This window comes from Lampris incognitus, chromosome 15 (genome assembly GCF_029633865.1).
Source record: "Lampris incognitus isolate fLamInc1 chromosome 15, fLamInc1.hap2, whole genome shotgun sequence".
Classification (NCBI taxonomy): Eukaryota; Metazoa; Chordata; class Actinopteri; order Lampriformes; family Lampridae; genus Lampris; species Lampris incognitus.
The window spans coordinates 40,715,615-40,735,979 of NC_079225.1; the positions used below are offsets into that span (position 1 = coordinate 40,715,615).

General features: G+C 49.8%; 1 protein-coding gene across 2 annotated transcripts in view; it reads left to right on the plus strand.

Moving 5' to 3' along the window:
• The first annotated feature begins 5,193 nt into the window (after positions 1-5,193).
• Positions 5,194-20,365, plus strand: part of rev3l (REV3 like, DNA directed polymerase zeta catalytic subunit) — a 128,322-nt gene continuing 113,150 nt past the window's right edge. For both annotated transcript variants that reach the window (XM_056295175.1, XM_056295176.1), the window contains exon 1: positions 5,194-6,579. In XM_056295175.1, the coding sequence (XP_056151150.1) occupies positions 6,441-6,579 (139 nt within the window). In that variant the 5' untranslated portion in view covers positions 5,194-6,440. The remainder of the gene's footprint in view (positions 6,580-20,365) is intronic.

The following is a 20,365-nucleotide window of genomic DNA, read 5'->3' on the forward strand; positions in this document are numbered from 1 at the left end:
ACACACACACATATATACACACTCTTGTACTTCTATCTTTGTGAGGACCCCTCACTGACCACAATCATTCCCTAGCCCCTAACCTGATCTTAATCCTTGCCCTAAACCCAAGTCCTAACCCTAAAACAGGCCATTAAAGAAGTGAGGACCAGCCAAAATGTCCTCACTCTTCAAAAATGTCCTCACTCTTATGGTTGAAAATCAAATTGGCCCTTACATAGAAACATGAGAAAACACACACACACACACACACACACACGCCGCCACCATGCAGACACTAAAAAGTAATTAGATTTACAAGTGACTGAATAAGCAAGTGCATTCTCTCACAGATGTGATTCACATGTATTTTTCCTCTCAATATATTTCAGCTTTCCATTAATAACCCGCGGAAATTTACGACTATTGAGCAAGAAGGGCTTCAGCGTCTGGCTGGGGAACACTTAGGGGACATGACGCCTGTTAAGGGACACATCAGCCGTCGGTGGAGGATCTGAATTGGTGACCTCAATTACAGTTGGGTGAACTCGCCGCCGCCACATCCGGCATATTCCATATATACCCACTGCTCGGGGAGGAAGGACCCTTTATATTGTAGGCTACGTCTGCTGTGTTTAACCCCACTTTTGGTCTTATCCGTGAGCTGAGTAGGCCAGAGTCAAACTGGGCTGTGGCTTTAGGGAAGAAAGGGCCGCGGGTGACCCGGTCAACTAAACAAGGTGGCACTTTTCAGGCGCAGAGGGTGTGATTTTTCACTTACTTTCACAATGAAAATAAACTTTGGCGTTGGAGACGCAGTGAATAAACGTCATTGGCGGTGCACTTTATTGCTCCAGCTTCCTGTCGCCGTCACGAGAGGGGCGTTTTCAGAAAGTCGTGTGTGCGCGTGTTCCCGTCGGAAACCTGCGGCCCTGCGGCTCCGTGGGTGCAGAATGCCGGTTGCTCTGCCGGTGTGAAAAGCGCCGTTCCCTCCGTGGCCATTACACACTTAGAGTACAGATAAGTCACTCAGGATAAGAGCTGCCGGCGTGTGACGCGTGTGTATATATGGGGGGCATAAATTATATTTTGTTCCCACTTTGCCGCTAAATGTGCTCCCGTCGACGTTCCCCAGACCTCAGGTTGTGTCGCCAGCGTGTGTCGAGCCGTGCTGATTGGCTCAGGGGAGCGAGCCAAACTCTCGCTCGAGGTCACGACCTGTTCCCACTGACAGACGCTCCCTCTCCATCAAGTTGAACATGCTAATGAAGCATTTTTCATCATCCGGGAGTCGTTGGCCGTAATGTCCCCAGCGTGAACCGGACCAAACCGGCTGTTTGGAGGGGTTTATGGATCTCAGTGGAGGGGAGAGAGCTGTTCGCTCAGCACATCCACAACTGCTGCCTGCTAAATATAGGCCGTTATGGCACTGCACGGAATACTGAATGGGAATGGTGCTCGTCCAAAAGTGTGTAGGAGGCAAAGGCACACTGTAGACACTGCCAGCTAAGCAGCCTTGTGCACACTCTGAAAAATGTACCAAAGAGGTTTTTAACGGTACAGAAACGAAACGAAGTCCAAAGCATCAGCCTCATATATTTTCCGTTCTTACTGTTAACAAATGAAGCACTTTGACAAGAGCACAGGATTGCATGACGATGCAGTAAAGTCGTGTGGAATAGCCTCACAGATAAATCAGACTTATTCTCCTCCCATTGTCACCCATTAACTCAAAAGGTCAGTTTAGCCAGTGCAGGGTGACCTAAAACCAAGAGGAAGACGTCATTGGTGTTGGAGAAATTGTGGGAATTAAGTTTTCCACCTTGAAAAATCCCCCCCCCCTCCTACTATTTGGCAGTAAACTAACAATTACAGATGCTGCTGTATGGCCAACTTGAGATAATCTTGATTTAGTTTATTTTTAATTCCGTTGTGTACAACGCAGCAGCGCCATGCACTGCTGAGGGCAAGCCAAGTTAGATTTGACTGCATGCAATAACCTATTGTAGCGAACTCGGGGGACCACGCAACCACAGGAGCTGCCGCGGCCGGGAAGCGAACCCGCATCGCCCGCACCGCAGGCGACCACGCTAACCCGCTAGACTAAAGCAGTGGTTCTCAACCTTTTTGGGGTCCTGGACCCCCTGCGTATTTTTGCTCTACCATGAGGACCCCTCCACCTGATCTTGGGGGAGGGGGGTTGCAATTTGATAGAAACAGTAGAAACTGCATTTTAAATTGCATTATAGCATTTATTCACTCTTTGGGGCAAAAATAAGAGCTCTCAGTTGTAACTTAGATATAGTTAACAAAACAGAATTCTTATGCAGTAACTTTCAGATATATGTAACAAAACAGAATTCTTATGCAGTAACTTTCAGATATATGTAACAAAACAGAATATGTATTCAGTAACTTTCAGATATATGTAACAAAACAGAATATGTATTCAGTAACTTTCAGATATATGTAACAAAACAGAATATGTATTCAGTAACTTTCAGATATATGTAACAAAACAGAATATGTATTCAGTAACTTTTAACAATGCAAACGGGAGCGACATCTCTTATTAAAATACAATAAATTACACCTGTGAAACAGATGTAATTAGAGAAAAAAGTCCTGTTACCCTTTATAGTTTAGGTAGATAAAGGTCTCAGTCACATTTGAGTAAAATAATCCTATTTCTATAAATGTCATAGGATCTTTTTTTTAAAGATATTTTATTTTCACGGACCCCTTGCAATTACACCACGGACCACTAGGGGTCCGCGGACCCCCGGTTGAGAAACACTGGACTAAAGCGGCGGGTCTACTTATCCATGCACGTTACACTATGAAATAACTGGTATCACTCTTTACGACACACGCAGGCCTTATTGGGCCACCTAAAACACAGGACATATGTAGGGCGGGGACTAATAAATATGTTGGTTGTACGTTTGTTTGACTAGATTGATGAAGGAGCCTCTTTAAACCGATTCGTCAAAAAGGAGTGAGCACGTGTTTGTTGGGTGACTCTGGTCGGGCTGCATAGTGAAGGATTTCCGCGCCATGCAACACGTTCCGGTCCAAGTTCCAAGTAGATAGCGAGCAGCTTTCCAGGGGGACATCAGCACGAGGCAAATTTTGGTGCATTTTTTTATTGCAAGCGACAAGATTTCAGCGTCCGGATTTAGTTAAAAGGCCGGTTCTTCTCCGCGGGACCAGTGAAGAAATGGAGGGCGGAGGGAGGTCCGGTTCGACTGGGATCTGGTTCGGACGCTCAGACCGTTGACCTGTGTTTTGATGGGCCAGCGGCATACGAGGTAAAGGTTTTTGTTTTGTTTTTTGGCTGTAAGAATGTACAAACAACCAGTCATACCAGTTCATTTAACACAATGTAAAAAAGAAGAAGAAGGATAGAATAAAAAAGGAGGCAAAGTTGTATGAAGCTATTCTGACTAGTTCATAAGGTCACTTCCGGTTTTAGCTCCGCTTTTTTTCTGACTTTCAAAACAAAAGTCTCTGACGCGTGTAAAAATTGCTGGGAGTAGTAGTAGTAGTAGTAATACAATTATCCAAAACGCCTTTCAAAATCCAAGCAGGTGTCCTATGACTCCTGCAAGAGTTAAAAAGGCATAATAAAACATGACCAAAAAGCAATAATGTAACAACTAGTAAGCCAAGGCAACGATAGTTTATCTGTATTTTATCCATCTATCAGATTATACCCACCTCCAAAACCACCCACTGAATCTTATTTTTTTTAAAAGGCTCTTAAAATCACGTTTTCACTAATTCATAATTTTGATAAATTCATTTGATAAATGAATCATTCATTTCATAATTCATTCATTCATACTTAATCAGGTTCAGGGTGGCACAGGACTGGAGCCTTAGCAGGCACTGGACAGTAGGAACAGGAAAGTTGAGATACCCTAAAGTCTAGTCTAGGGTAACTCCATATCTCCGCCCCCCCCCCGTGTGTGTGTGTGCGCGTGTGCGTGTGTGTGTGTGGCCTGATAGATCCCCAGTGCATTACAGGGTCCACATATGCACACGGACGCGCTCACACATCAGCCACACATTAAGACAGTTAAGAAGCTCCACCTAAACCAGTGGTTCTCAACCTTTTTGGGGTCCTGGACCCCCTGCGTATTTTTGATCTACCCTGAGGACCCCTCCACCTGATCTTGGGGGAGGGGGGTTGCAATTTCATAGAAACAATAGAAACTGCATTTTAAATTGCATTATAGCATTTATTCACTCTTTGGGGCAAAAATAAGAGCTTTCAGTTGTAACTTAGATATAGTTAACAAAACAGAATTCTTATGCAGTAACTTTCAGATATATGTAACAAAACAGAATATGTATTCAGTAACTTTCAGATATATGTAACAAAACAGAATATGTATTCAGTAACTTTCAGATATATGTAACAAAACAGAATATGTATTCAGTAACTTTCAGATATATGTAACAAAACAGAATATGTATTCAGTAACTTTCAGATATATGTAACAAAACAGAATATGTATTCAGTAACTTTCAGATATATGTAACAAAACAATGTGTTCAGTAACTTTCAGATATATGTAACAAAACAGAATATGTATTCAGTAACTTTCAGATATATGTAACAAAACAGAATATGTATTCAGTAACTTTCAGATAGATGTAACAACAGGATTTTTATGCAGTAACTTTTAACAATGCAAACGGGAGCGAGATCTCTTATTAAAATACAATAAATTACACTTGTGAAACAGATGTAATTAGAGAAAAAAGTCCCGTTACCCTTTATAGTTTAGGTGGATAAAGGTCTAAGTCACATCTGAGTAAAATAATCCTATTTCTATAAATGTCATAGGATCTTTTTTTTAAAGATATTTAATTTTCACGGACCCCTTGCAATTACACCACGGACCACTAGGGGTCCGCGGACCCCCGGTTGAGAACCACTGCCCTGAGCTACCACGCAGATGTCTTTGCAGTGTGAAAGGAAACTTTAAAACGGTGAGAAAAGGCAAACGTATCGCCGGGTTTTTCGTCTCAGTTTGGGTTTGCTGTTTTTTGGAAATTACTTTTTTTTTTTTTTTTAATCAGGCCCTTGAGGCGTAACGCAGATCAACGTCACTCAGGATATCCTCATTAAAGAGGTGCCGCGGGTCAGTCCGGCCTAAGTGTAGCCGGCATCCCGGAGTGGCTCTGAACCGGAGTCAGTTGGAATCTGTTTTTTCTTTTCCGCAGGTGTAAGGCAACGCCACCTCACCATTTTCAAACACGCAACGGACGTTTTACGAGCAAAAATTTCGGCGGACGCGCTCTCCGTGCGAGACGCGACGAGGCCTTTTGACGCGCGCTTTTATTTTGACAGCGGCCTTTCGACGCGCGCTTTTATTTTGACAGCGGCCGACCGGATGTTGCTCCGCGGCGGCCGTCGGCGAGCGGCGCGGCGCGGCGGACGGAAGACGGAAGACCGATCGTGACGGAGCAGCGGGGGGCGAGTCGTAATCCGGTTCCCGGAGGTCCTGCTGATCACCGTCACCCCTATCCGAAACGTCAGGGACGTCTCACTTCAGGGCTCCGGAAGAAAAAACCCTCCCCCCCCCTCTCCCCCTCAAACCGAGGACGCCCCCCGGCCCGGCCCCCCTCCCCCGAGTCGGAATCGTTGCGAAATCTCGTTCCTCGCCGCGGAACTAACGCTCCTAACGGACGCGCGGCCGCGGCGACCCGGACCGCCGATGAGAGGACGGGCAGGAAGCCGGACCGCTTTTATCCGCCTTGCCGGGGAAAGCCTTTAACGCGTGGCCACCGCGCGTTACCTCCCCCCCGGCGTGTCGTAACCCCGGGTCGGCTCGACGTGGGCTGACCTGTTATGGAAGAAGCGCCCCTGTGCTGGCTGGCTGGCCGGGCCGTCTGACGACTGGGGGCTGACTGGCCGCCGCTAGTTTCCCGAGACGAGAGTTTTGATTTTTTAGATTTTTATGGTATTTACATGAGGGGGGAGGCTGTAACGTAATGCGGCTGTCGAACTGAAACTAAACCCCCCCCCTCTCTCCCAAAAAACCCCGGATCACATCTGTGCCTTACAGCATGGACTGGACGGCCGCTGCGGCTCGCCTTTCTCCTCGCGCGCGCGGTCGGAGCTGACGGTGCGTGCGTGTGTATGCGTGTGTGTGGAGAGACCATGGTGGAGGACACGCCGACGCCCTCCACGCCGAAGAGAAACAATTCTTTGTTTGTTTTGGACGTCGTATAAACTGCTCCCCGGTTCGTCTCGTCTGCCCCCCCTTCCTCCTCCTCCTCCCTCCCTCCCTCCTCCCCCCGTGACAGTTTCCACGTCGCTTGGCTATTGTTGACTGTCGCGCCGATTTCGGTGCCCTCGCAGTCGGTAGTTGTTGTTTTTTTTGTTGTTTGTTGTTGTTTGTTGTTGTTGTGCGGGTGCGGGTGGCCTGGAGGCACGGCGGACGGTCATGTTTGCCGTGCGCATCGTTACCGCAGACTATTACCTGGCGAGTCCCGTCAAAGACCTGGACGTCTGCTACTCGGAGTTCCGGGAGAGTGACGTGAGGAGAGTCCCGGTGGTGCGGATATTCGGCGCAACACCTGCAGGTAGATACGCACGTTTATTTTATTTCTATTTTCTTTTATTATTTTTCTCTCTCACTGTGGCGGTTTGATGGCTTTGCGGCGCTGCACGCGTGCGCGGTTGCGCTCCACGCGGCGGCGCGGCCGTAGGCGAAACGCGCGCCTGAGCATGTCGCGCGCGTATGCGTCGCGTTCATCTCGCTGATCCGACGTGCGGGGCGCCCCCCCCCCGCAGAACGGGGACAGACGCGGTCTCGCCGTGCGCGCGGGGTCTGTCCCCGTTTGCGGTGCGGCGCCGCTTTGTTTTCAGTCTCCCCCCCCCCTGCTTCGTCCTGCGGGGCGGTGAACGTTTTACCTCCGCTGCATCGCCTTTTCTCGCCCCCCCTCCCCCCGTTGATACCTTAAGCTGCCACACTCGGCGAGCAATGAGACCTTATTACCCCCCCCCACACACACACACACGCTTTTATCGTGTTTACAACAACCTGTGGAATGTTGACGCCGCAACACGCTTCTTGCACCTACATGGCTGTCCCTCCATTGCAGCGTCTCACAAGGAGGGAGGGGGGAGGAGAGGGGGGGGCTGGCACGGGGATTTGAGCAAATTCTGCAGGTTTGGCACATGCCTCGCCTCGTAATGAAGCCCTCCCCGCCGGTAGGTGCCCAGTGGTCAGAATCCTGACCGCCGACAAGAGGTTGCGTTCGTTTCTTGCACGCTGGCACCGTCTGGGCGGTGCTTTCTGTGCAGTTTCACGCTGCAACGATGTGAATTCGTACGTTTCGCCGTCTGTCGTCCTCGGTGTGACTCGGCGGTGATGGTGACATGCTGCACCGCGTGGCACTGCATCTCGCTGACTTGGAGGATTTGGATGAGGGGAATGAAGGACAATGGGTCAGGGTGGTGGTGGTGGTGGGGGGGTGTCGATTTCTGATCTAATTTGGGTTTTCTTGCAGATCACACGCTCGTCATCGATAGTAGGGTTATGCTCGTGAGGGCTCGTCTGCTGGCCAGTCTCTCCTCAGCCTTCATGCAATACACGAATGCTGAGATAATTTGACTGTTATTGTTGCGGTTAAGACCAAATTGTAAGTTGGCCCCATTTCTCCTGAAAGACGGTGGATAAGTAGTGGTGGAATGGTAATAAATCAAATCGCAATCACGCAATGCAACGCAAAAGTTCCACGGTTACATCTGATTGGTCAAAAACATGTTCCCACCATGCTGGCAATCCCCATAAAGCGCAGCCAGCCATGCTTCATTGACTGTTATTACAAACTCTTGCTGAAACCACAGAGGTAGTTAGCAACCTTGTTTTCTCTTGTATGTCTGCACCCTACGTTGAGCAGGGCTTCCCAGTCGGTACACGCCGCGTCCGTAGACATGGCACGAGACTGTACAAAAGTGTGCGAGCTGTGCTATAGAGGAAAGCCTTGGCCACTGGTAGTTTAGTTACAGCGGTGATGCAGCAGATACAGACTGCCCAGAGATAGCCTGGTGGTTGAGTCTATGGGACTGTCCCTGCTGGTCTGGGATCAGATAACCTACTGCTCCGGCCCCGGGTCTCCTGTACAAATACCTCTCTCTCTCGCCCTTCCGCTCTCTCTCTCTCGGCCTCCCCCCCTCTCTCAGCCTTCCTCCCTCTCTCTCTCTCTCTCGGCCTTCCTCCCCCACCCCTCTCTCTCGGCCTTCCTCCCTCTCTCTCTCTCTCTCTATCCATACAAGCCAGTGCCAGGATACCTTGCAGGGTGCAACGTTAAACTCTCTCTCCCTGTCTCTCTCCCTCTCCCTCTCCCTCTCCCTCTGTCTATCCATATAAGCCAGTGTCAGGATACCTTGCTTGCAGGGTGCAATGTTAAACTCTCTCTCCCTGTCTCTCTCCCTGTCTCTCTCCCTCTCCCTCTGTCTATCCATACAAGCCAGTGTCAGGATACCTTGCTTGCAGGGTGCAATGTTAAACTCTCTCCCACTCTCTCTCCCACTCTCTCTCTCTCCCTCTCCCTCTCCCTCTCCCTCTGTCTATCCACACAAGCCAGTGTCAGGATACCTTGCTTGCAGGGTGCAATGTTAAACTCTCTCCCACTCTCTCTCCCACTCTCTCTCCCTCTCTCTCTCTCTCCCTCTCCCTCTGTCTATCCATACAAGCCAGTGTCAGGATACCTTGCTTGCAGGGTGCAATGTTAAACTCTCTCCCACTCTCTCTCCCACTCTCTCTCTCTCCCTCTCCCTCTCCCTCTGTCTATCCACACAAGCCAGTGTCAGGATACCTTGCTTGCGAGAGTGCAGCGTTAAACTCTCTCTCAGTTGATGTATTGCTTGTGTGCGAGGTTTACTCGGCGTTGGCTGTACGCCTCTCAAATAAAAAATACACCCCCATCTGGAATACATTGAGACTGGGAGCAACCTCTTTCCTTCTCCTTTTCAAAATGTCTCTCCAAAATGGTTCCTGAGGGTCGTGTACCTCCAGAAGAGGCTCGCACCGCCTCCACAAAGGGCCAGAATAAGTAACTGTATATTAACGGCCGGCTCTCTTCAGTGACATTCTTGTTGTTGTTGTTGTTGTTGTTGTTGTGTGTGTGTTTTTTTTTCTTTTTTCCAACCTCATGTCTGGACGTAGCAGCAGACCCGCGTAGGCAATTTCGCCGGTGGTGCCAGTTATTCGTAACTGCGTCGGCGTGCTTCACGCTCGCCGTCTGTGGCCGTCCGTGACTCTCTGGCATGCGCTTCACTCTGCAGAACCAGGCCCGAGCACGCTCCCCTGTCCTTCTCTGACCTAAGCCGCCATGCGCACATGCTCACTAGTCGTCCCTCCGTTATCTGACACCACACTTCCTGCTCCCCCCCCCCCACCCGCCCCTCTGTTAGCATTCCCCCGGTCAGCCCCCTCGGCTGCAGGCGCGTGCACACACACACACACACGCACGCACACACACACAAACGCACATTCCTGGAATGAGGGAGAACAGCGTGTGAAAGGGGAACAGAGAATTCCTTTGTTGTGTAAATCTCGCTTATGATCAGTGTTACGTTATTGGTTTGGAAGGCCGCTTGGTGACGGCTTGACAGGGTTGCTCTCCAGCCTCGATGTCAACAAGCCAAGTCCAGATCCATAAATGGCGACTTCCTCCCCTGGGCCCATGACAACAGGAGTGCTGTATGTGTGTGTGTGGGTGTGTGCGTGTGTGTGTGTGTGTGTGGGTTGGAGGTGGGGCGCTGCTTTCATTTTGACATGAATGAGAGTTTAAGCACTGGAGCATGCAGAGAAAAGAGAGAGGGAGAGAGAGTGGGAGGACTGGAGAGATGGGGTAAAATTGGGGGGCCTATGTCCAACCCTCTTTTCTCTCCTCTTCTCCTCCTCCTCCCTCTTTGGTTTACCTCTCTCCAGGGGGAGCCTTAATACCATCTAAAGGAATTCCTGGCGGGGCCATTATTGGGATAATAGTCGGATTCAGAGGACCCGGGGGCTCATTAGGGAGAAGGTCATTGTCTCCTGAACTGTTTACCTTCCTCTCTCTCCCCCTGTCGGCCGCCCGGGGTCCAATTATCCCTCTCTAAGATTCTGCTCCGGCTGCATCTAATCGCCGGATGACAGAGTGCGGCGTTGCGTTTGGTGACGCTTGGGAAGGGTTTCTCCCGGGTGTCGTGCATCCCAACGTGTATCCCTCTCCTCCGGATCAGGGTCCGAATCGGTTGGATTTGGTGACAGATTTCTCACGCTGCGAGTCCGATGTGACGCACCAGACTTAGTGAGGAGAACGCAGATTTAAGTGAAATGATAGAAATGTTAGTTTTGGGGTTAGAGAGAGAGAGTGAGACAGAGGGAGGGAGAGAGGGAGGGGGAGAGAGAGTGAGCAATAGAGAGATAGCAAGAGCTAGATCGAGAGAGAGAGATAGCAAGAAATAGATAGAGAGAGAGAGAGAGATAGCAAGAAATAGATAGAGAGAGATAGATAGATAGCAAGAGATAGAGCACGAGAGGTAGAGCGATATAGAGAGATAGATATAGAGAGCGAGCAAGAGAGACAGAGAGTGAGAGAGAGATACAGAGATAGCGATAGAGAGCGAGAGAGAGATATATAGAGATAGAGAGAGAGAGCATGAGAGGTAGAGAGATATAGAGATAGATATAGAGAGCGAGCAAGAGAGATAGAGAGAGAGATACTGAGATAGAGAGAGATAGCGATAGAGAGATTTAGAGAGATAGAGATAGATAGATAGAGATATATATATATAGAGAGCGAGAGATAGAGAGAGATAGAGAGATATAGAGAGATAGATATAGAGAGCGAGCAAGAGAGAGTGAGAGAGATACAGAGATAGAGAGAGATAGCGATAGAGAGCGAGAGAGAGATATAGAGAGATAGAGATAGATAGATAGAGAGAGAGATATATATAGAGAGCGAGAGATAGAGAGAGATAGAGAGAGATAGAGAGATATAGAGAGATAGATATAGAGAGCGAGCAAGAGAGAGAGAGAGATACTGAGATAGAGAGAGATAGCGATAGAGAGCGAGAGAGATATATATAGAGATAGATAGAGATAGATAGATAGAGAGAGATATATATATATAGAGAGCGAGAGATAGAGAGAGATAGAGAGAGATAGATAGAGAGAGATATATATATATAGAGAGAGAGCGAGAGAGAGCTAGATAGACTCTTCAGTGTCAGGGTCGTCTGTGTGTATAGGGGGTAATAAGACACGCCGGCTGTAGCAAAACATGTTCTATATGTCTCTCTTGTGCTCGTCTTGAAAGAGGGGACTGTGTTTACTGTGTGTTGGTTTTGGGGTCCCCTGTACGGCAGGCAGACCCCCCCCCCCCCCGGAAAGTCCGCGATGTCCGTCCACACGCGAGGCAACGGGATGGGGGGCCTTCAGTCTTCAGACAGAGGAATGTATTTGCTTGTTGGTGTGCGTGGGCGGGTGGGGGTCTGCGTGGGCGGGTGGGGTCTGCGTGGGCGGGTGGGGTCTGCGTGGGCGGGTGGGGTCTGCGTGGACCTGTTTTACTATGACAGCTGCAGGAGCACCGCAGGACAGGGACGCCTTGTTAGAGAGGGAGGAGAGCTGGCGAGGGATGAAGGAGCGTGAACTCTGCTCCCCGCTAATCCGCCGCCTCTGATGTTATTGTCTGCCGGTGGGAGGGGGCGGGGAGGGGGCGGGCTCTCCTTGGGGGAGGGAGGGAGGGGGGGGAACTGTACTCTTTGGGCTTTCCAAAGACAGCCCGAGAGGTGCGGCTGGTTTTAAAGGAGACGCGCCGCTGAAGCTGCCGTGAGCGAGCGGGATGCCGCGGTGACCCCGGAGCGACGGCCTCGCTCGGCCACGTCGCGCCGGGGTCACCGCGTCACACACGGGGCGTGTTTCTTAAGGTCGCGGTCGTCAGTTGCCGACAAGTCTCGACATTCACTAGCTCCTTTCGCCACTTCCTCGCCGAGTGGTTATAAATATCTTTTTTTTGGGGGGGGGGGGCGTAAATGGGATCTCTAAATGGTGCGGCTCGCCAAATTGGCTCTTGGAAGAGAGAAATTTACGACAGCTAAAGAATAATTGCCTGGTGGCTTACATCAATTTCCCACCCTGCGCTAGTACAGACGACAGGCTGAAGGCTAATTGTCGCTGTTGTCATGACCGCACACACACACACACACACACACACACACACACACACACACACAGTCACTCTAACTCCCATGTTATTGCCCTAAAGTGTGTTGCTGATATGTTCACTACTATTTAGGCCTCATAATCAGGTTGTTCCCTAACACACACACACACACACACAACCACACACACATTCACACTCTCTCGCACTCTCTCTCTCAGTCACACACAGCACTCTGTCTGAGAGACACACACACTCTCTCTCTCACACACACACACTCTCTCTCTCAGTCACACACAGCACTCTGTCTGAGAGACACACACACACACACACACACTCTCTCTCTCACACACACACACACACACACACACACACACACACACACACACACTCTCTCTCAGTCACACACAGCACTCTGTCTGAGACACACACACTCTCTCTCACACACACACACACACACACTCTCTCTCTCACACACACACACACACACACATACACACACACTCAGTCACTCCAACTCCCATGTTATTGCCCTAAAGTGTGTTCCTGATATGTTCACTACTATTTAGGCCTCATAATCAGGTTGTTCCCTAACACACACACACACACACACACACACACACACACACAAACACACACATACACACTCTCTCGCACTCTCTCTCTGTCACACACAGCACTCTGTCTGAGAGACACACACACTCTCTCTCTCTCTTACACACTCCCACACACACACACACTCTCTCTGTCTCTCAGTTCAGTTCAATATGTGCTTTATTGGCATGACACGTTTTTGTACATATTGCTAAACCATGTAAAACAACAGCACAACACAACAATGATTATGATAACAGCAACAACAACAATGATTACAACAATGATCTCTCTCTCTCTCTCTCTCTCTCTCTCTCTCTCTCTCTCTCTCTCTCTCTCTCTCTCTCTCACACACACACACACTTGTTGGGAGGTTGTTGTTGCAGGCGGCATACCTCACACAGCACAACAACAAGGCAAAGGGCAGCTCCAGCACCTCACCAGCCGGCGCGCTAGCACCGTCTCCGCGTCTGGACCTTTTCGCGACGAGCTTCTAAGGTTTCAAAGGGCCACGGTGAGACGGGGCCACGGCGGCGGCGGCCCGGTGGGACGGGGCCACGGCGGCGGCGGCCCGTCGGGCTTTAATAAGTAAACAGGCCGTCGCCCCTCTCTCCCTCCGGGGCTGCGAGTCAGATGCTAATGAGCGCGGCTGTGTGGTGCCTCGGAATGCCTCCACGACACAGGTGGCTTTTGTGGGGGATCGCCGCAGAAGGGGGCTGAATAGCCGGGCCGCCCCGCGGGTAATGAATGGGGCTCCCCGGGGGGGCCTGCAGCCAAAGACCGGCATTAAAGGGGGATTTTGATTAACTCCGCTGATGGATAATCGGAGGTAATCCATCCATCTGATTGGTTGGGGGTGGAAAGAGGAAGCCGGAACAGATGCGGATGACCTTTCCGCCCGCATCGCGTGTGCGAGCGACTTCGTTTCCGGCCCAGCGTGCGCGTTTGAATTCGGAGTAAATGTGAGATTCTTCACGCGCAGAAGAACCGTGTCGGCGGAAATGGCGTGTTTCGCTCGTGGTCCTTTTCGTGTCCCCGTTGGGCGCGCGGCGCGTCGACCCGGCGACTGATCAGCTCGTGTGTAGGTTGTTTGTGTTCTTTGTTCGGTGCCTCGCTGCCCCGCGTCTACACGCAGAATACTAATCGGCTCTTCCAACTTTGAGGCGGCGGGTTTTAAGGAAACGTTTAGCTGGTTTAAACAAAACCGCCCCGGTTGTGTACCAAACACATCTCGTTGTGGCTTCGTCTCGACTTTAAACAAATTCCCGGGGGGGGGTCCCCCCCCCCCTTCCCTCTGTTTGTCGTTAAACGTCGCCGTGAAACGCTTCTCGGCCTGTTTCGGGACCTCGACAGTCAAACCCGGCTGGACGTTTTATCCCCGAAAGGTCCTCGTCCGTTCCCCGACGGCGTAGCCTGGGCAACCCGACCGGGACCGCGGCCTACTGTGTGAACCTGTGGGTCTGTCAGAACCACGTGTGTGCCAGCCGTGTACCACCGTGTGTACTGGATGTGGGCCAGTCGGCGTTTAGCCTCTGGGGCTCCCCCTAGAGGCTGCTGTGTGTAGTAACTAGAGACGCGCTCATTACAGGTTTCTGGGCCGATTCTGATTATTTTTCTTCTTCTGAGAACTATAATTGATAGCATGCACGACCATTTTTGTAACTTTTTGGATCCCCCCCCCCCTCCCTTTTTCTCCCCAATTGTATCTGGCCAATTGTACCTGACACTCTTCCAAGGCGTCCCGGTCGCAGCTCCACCCATAGGCGGAAATCCCGGGGGGGGGGGACACGATCCCCCCCCATCCTGGGAAAAATACGATATACACCCCCCCCCCAATATATCACTATAAACATAACTATGTCATTTCAATATTAATAATACACAACAAAAGCACCTGTGCTGGTTATAGACACTTAGAGGGCGTATTTAAGTTTCAACAGATGGCGATCCCCCCGCCCTTTACATCGCAATGGTTTTGATTGTCCCCTCCAAAGTTGATGTCAAATTTTCGCCCCTGGCTCCTCCGCCGAGCCGGGGGGGGGCTGCAGACTACCGCATGCCTCCTCTGATACCTGTGGAGTCGCCAGCCGCTTCTTTTCACCTGACAAGTGAGGAGTTTCGCCAGGGGGACGTAGCACGTGGGAGGATCACGCTATTCCCCCCCCCCCTGGTTCCCCCTCCCCCGCCGAACAGGCGCCCCCGACCGACCAGAGGAGGCGCTAGTGCAGCGACCAGGACACACACCCACATCCGGCTTCCCGCCTGCGGACACGGCCAATTGTGTCTGCAGGGACGCCCGACCAAGCCGTAGTTAACACGGGGATTCGAACCGGCGAGCCCCGTGTTGGTAGGCAACGGAATAGACCGCTATGCTGTCCGGACACCCTGTGGCCAGAGCTTTTTTTTACAAATAAAATACAGCTGAAAATGAATTGCAGTATATCCTGCTTTATCTAGCCTGTTTTTCTCTCCCAAACTAAACAACAGTTTTCAACGACGTGTTTTAGCGTGTGTGTGTGTGTGTGTGTGTGGCTGCGGCGTTACTGTCTGTGCTGCTGTGTGCATGACATGAACCATTTTGTGGCGCATGCGTGTAAATTTGACTGGCACCTGGTCGGATATATCTGCAACCGACCGGCCGGTCGCAGTCATGGCCGATCAAGCTGAAAATCGGCCGATTCCGGTCACCGGCTGATCGATCGGTGCGTCTCTAGTAGTAGCAAGTCCTTTTTTTCCTCTTGTGAAGGGATGTCCTCTTGTACTGTTGGTTCTCTTGCCCCCCCCCACCCCCACCCTGCAGAATATCCTTTTATCGACAGGCCGTTGTGGCTGGTGTTCCCAGCTCCCAAAAGAAATTGAAAGAAGAAATAAAAACTCCAGTAGGCACTTCCACTGGTTTCACTAGAGACTGTTAAACCAAGTCCTCCACCTGACCAGTTGTCTACCGGACCCACTGACAGGGAAGTCAACCTGCCAGACCATATTTCAGCTGCGGGAGCTGCTTCTGTACTGTACTGCCGTAGCGTGGGTGTCCTTGCTGCAGCAGTCAGCCTGATTGATGGCTTTAATATCCCCCTTGGCTCCTCGGAGGGTACCCGCAGGCCTCGCCGTGGAGCCCGCGGGGGCCGCACACTGCGGCACTTGTCGTCCAAATACATTCGCGACTAACCTGTCGCCTCTGATCACACTGATTCAAACGGACCCGGTGGTTTTATGTTGACGTATCCACCCCCGGATGTCTTGTCCCGCTGGTGGTTGCCTGAGCTTTATACTGCGGGCATACTGCCACGTTCTTATTGTTTATGTGATATTGGCAGTAATAGTGGGTGACATGGTAGTTAGTTAACGCTGTGGTTAGTGCTGCTGATGTCACAGCCAAGAGGACCTTTCTGTCAACCCCAGCGCTTCTGTACGGAAGCTCGGTGTTTTGATAATGTTTGTGTGGCCTTTTCAGGTGATCCAGACGCTAATTTTCCACCCACTCAGTTGTGAGTGTGTGATTGTGAGTGACTTTGTGTTGGACCTGCTATGGACTGGCAAATAGCCCCAGGTATTTCCATGCCTTATGCCAAATGCCCGCCTAGATAGATCCCAGCACCCTGCACTTCTGGACTGAATTAGACGAGCATAAATAATTAATGAATGAATATAGCAATAACCTTCTGGTGAAGATACTGGTCTTTTGTGCAACTCCAGCTACAGAGAGGTCAGAGGGCATGGTCCAGGGGTGCTGCTCTGTCAAAGACTCAGGCTCTTATTCAGTCCCTTGGTAGCACAAACAATGGAGCAGAAACTGCAACCATATTATTTAAATATATTGTGATAAGCCTTTTTGTAAGGAAATAAATGAGCGTGGAGGAACTATCGAGTGACCACATATAAGAATGTTGTTTGCCACTAGCGGTTGAGTGAGCCTAATATGTAGGCCAAGGACCACCCATGAGAGAGGTTCAGTAGGGCAGAAGACTGGATGTGAATAAGAATCTGTTTTATTTGCTAAGTCAAGTTCATGTAACAGGAAAAGGACTTGATGCGTTGCTTACCATGACACTCAAGACAAAACACAAGCTGTAAGAAAAGTACTCTCTGGTGTACTCTAGGTAGTGGAATTTTGAATTTCCATGTATGGAGAAATTAAGCTACTAGATAACACCTGTAAGTCTCATGTATATGAGAAATGCTTCAACAGGTTAAGTGTTGAATGGGATGGCATGATGTGAATGGACAGCGTTCCACCAGGGCAATGCTACAGGCATGTGTAAGTTGCAGACATGTTTGGTTGTGTTTCCAATCCCTCCCTAAATGTAAAATTAAAATCTTAAGCAGAATCAGTATCATATTTATTTCCAAGTGGTTCAAGAACGTACAAGGAACTTGACTCGGCATGTTGGTACATGAGGGAAGATTAACAACAACAGAGTAAAAGTTCAAAGAATAGTAAATATAATGATGATAATAATAATAATAACATATAACTTCTTTAAATGAAACACTAAACGGTAGGGAAAGTGGTCAACAAATAAGGAGCAAAATAATCCAGTGATTCAAATAAATTCCTTAATGGACAGTACAACCCTATTTCATGCCATAAGCAATCACACACAAGACAAAATAAAAATGCATAAAAATAGGTGAAACAAGGTCCAATAATGTGGAAACACTGGGAATATGGCAAGTACTCTATTTACCAAATGTTAAGTGAGAATTTTTAGATAAGAAGTTATTTACAGAATGAGAAGTTGTTGTTGTGGAATAAGTTATTTACAGGGTAGTGCAGGTTTTATGTAAAGCGTCCATGTACAGAGGGCCCAGTAGGGCAGATAGATGTATTGCACTATGTTTGTGCATGTGAGTGTGTGTGCTTGTATGTAGGTGTATGGCATGTCGTGGTGTGGAGAGAGGGTTAAATAGGGTGGGGGGCAGTGTCAGTATTTGTGGGTGTCTGGGGGCTTGTTGGAAAGACCTACTGATGTGGGGAAGAAGCTGTTGTTTCGGTGCGAGGTTCTAGTTTTTATAGACCTTAACCTCTTGCCGGAGGGGAGTGTTTTGAAGAGACCGTGGCCTGGGTGGGAAGGGTCGACCATGATCTTTCCTGCTCGCCTCAGTGTCCTTGAGGCATACAGGTCCTGGAGGGCTGGCAGGTTGCAGCCAATCACCCTCTCACTAGAGCTAATGATATGCTGTAGTCTGCCCTCGTCTTTGGGAGTGGCAGCAGAGTACCAGATAGAGATGGAGGAGCTGAGGGTGGCCTCCATGATGGTGGTGTAAAAATGCACCATCATTGGCTTTGGCAGGATGAACTTCTACTGTGTCTTCTTGGTGAGTGAGCTGATTTTCAGCTCCCACTTGAGGTCCTGGGTGACGATGGTGCACAGGAAGCAGAAGGATTCCACGATGTTGACTGGGGGACCACACAGGGAGATGGGGTTGTGTTCTTTCTGAAGTTCACAACCATCTCAACTGTCTTTTGAACATTGAGCGCCGAGTTTTTTTTGGCCGCACCAGGACACCAGATGGTCAATCTCCCACCTGTAGGCGGACTCATTCCCACCAGAGACGAGCCAAGTGGGGGCGGTGCTGTCAGCAAACTTCAGGAGCTTAACTGACTGGTGACTGGAGGAGCAGCTGTTTGTATACAGGGAGAGGATTAGAGGGGAAAAGACACAACCTTGAGGGGAACCGGTGTTGATGAACCGAGAGTCCGAGACATGTATCCTCAGCTTCACATGCTGCTTCCTGTCAGATAGGAAGTCGAGGATCCTTCTGCAGGTGGAGTCAGGCATGTGCAGTTGGGAGAGCTTGTCTTGCAGCAGATTCGGGATGATGGTGCTGAAGGTGGAGCTGAAATCCACAAACAGGATCCTGGCATAGTTTCTTGCAGAGCCCAGGTGCTGGAGGATGAAGTGGAGCACCATGTTTACTGCGTCGTCCACAGACCTGTTCGCTCTGTAGGTGAACTGCAGGGAATCCAGGAGTGGTTTGATGATGGTTTTTAGGTGAAACTCTACAAGGTGCTCAAAAGACTTCATTACCACAGAGGTCAGGGTGATGGTTCTGTAGTCATTGAGTCCTTTGGAGCTTGTTTTTTTTTGAACAGAGGTCTTGAAGTAGGCTGGTACTTGCCATGTCTCCAGTGAAATGTTAAAAATGTCTGTGAACACTGGAGACAGCTGATTGGCACAGTGCTTCAGGGTGGAGGGAGAGAGAGAATCTGGTCTAACTGCTTTGCAGGGGTTCTGTCTCTTGAACAGCCTGTTAACGACCCTCTCCAGGATGGAGAGAGTTGTCATTGGGGAAAGGGATGATGGGGCTTCCAGGTGGGCAGTTGTGGAGAAGCCCGGGCCCCTGCTGAGGCAGGGGAGGAGGAGCTGGTGGATGGAGTCGTGGGGGATGGTGTCAGGACAGACCCATTGTGTTTCAAATCGACAGTAGTACTCATTCAGATCATTGGCCAGGCGCAAGTCATTAGTTGAGTGGGGGGCTTTCTGTTTGTAGTTGGTGTTCTGTCTGAGGCCCATCCAGACAGAGGTTGAGTTGTTTTCTGGGAACTGTTGTTGAAGTTTCTCAGAGTACAGTCATTTAGCATTTCTACTGCTTTGCTAAACCTGTATTTAGACTCTACACCAGACCTTGTCCTCCCTCCTAAATGCTTCTTCCTTTTCCAACTTTAGCTGTAAACCACGGTTTCTCGTTGTTTTAACTAACCCCTGGTGCTTGATGGTACACAGCTGTCCTCACAGAAGCTGATGTAAGATGTCACAACCTCAGTGTACTCATCCAGACTGTTGCTGGCAGTCCTGAAAACATCCCAGTCAGTAAAGTCCAAGCACACGCGAAGATCCTCCACAGCTTCACCGGTCAACTTCTTGGATGTCCTCACAACAGATTTAGAGAATTTTAAGTTCTGCCTTTATGCAGGAATCAGGTGGACCATGACATGGTCAGAGTGACCCAGTGCTGCACGGAGACCGTGTGATAGGCAGTATTGATTGTAGTGTAACGGTGATCTAAAGTGTTCTCCCTGGTCAGGCGTTTAATCAGCTGATGATATTTAGGTAGTTCATGGCTGAGATTCCCCTTTGTTAAAGTCGCCAAGGACAGTAACGAAAGCGTCTGGATTTGTCTGCTACACATAGTATCTGGTCGGCGAGCATGTGCTGTGCCTCCCGAACATCGGCCCGCGGTGGAATGTAAACACCAGCCAGAATGAATGAAACAAACTCACTGGGGGAGTAGAAGGGTTTACAGTTGAGGAAAAACGTTTCCAGAACAGACCAGTGCTGCAGAATCACTGTCCCGTCTTTACACCAGCCACCGTTAATATAGAAACAGATACCTCCACCTTTTGTTTTGCCTCGCAGCTCTGTGTCGCGACGTCCCCTTAACAGCTGGTTTCCGTGGAGAACAAAACACACGATGAAGAAAAGTCTCGATTCTTCCCCACTTCTCGATAAAGTTTGTCTAGTTTGTTGCACAGTGATTGCACGGTGGAGAGGAATATTCCCAGCAATGGAGTGCATAGTCCGCATCTCCGGAGATGCACGAGCGCGCCGGCTCGTTTCCCTCTCCTCCGGCGTTTCACTGAACAAAGCTGAGCGCACCTTTGACCAAAATGTCC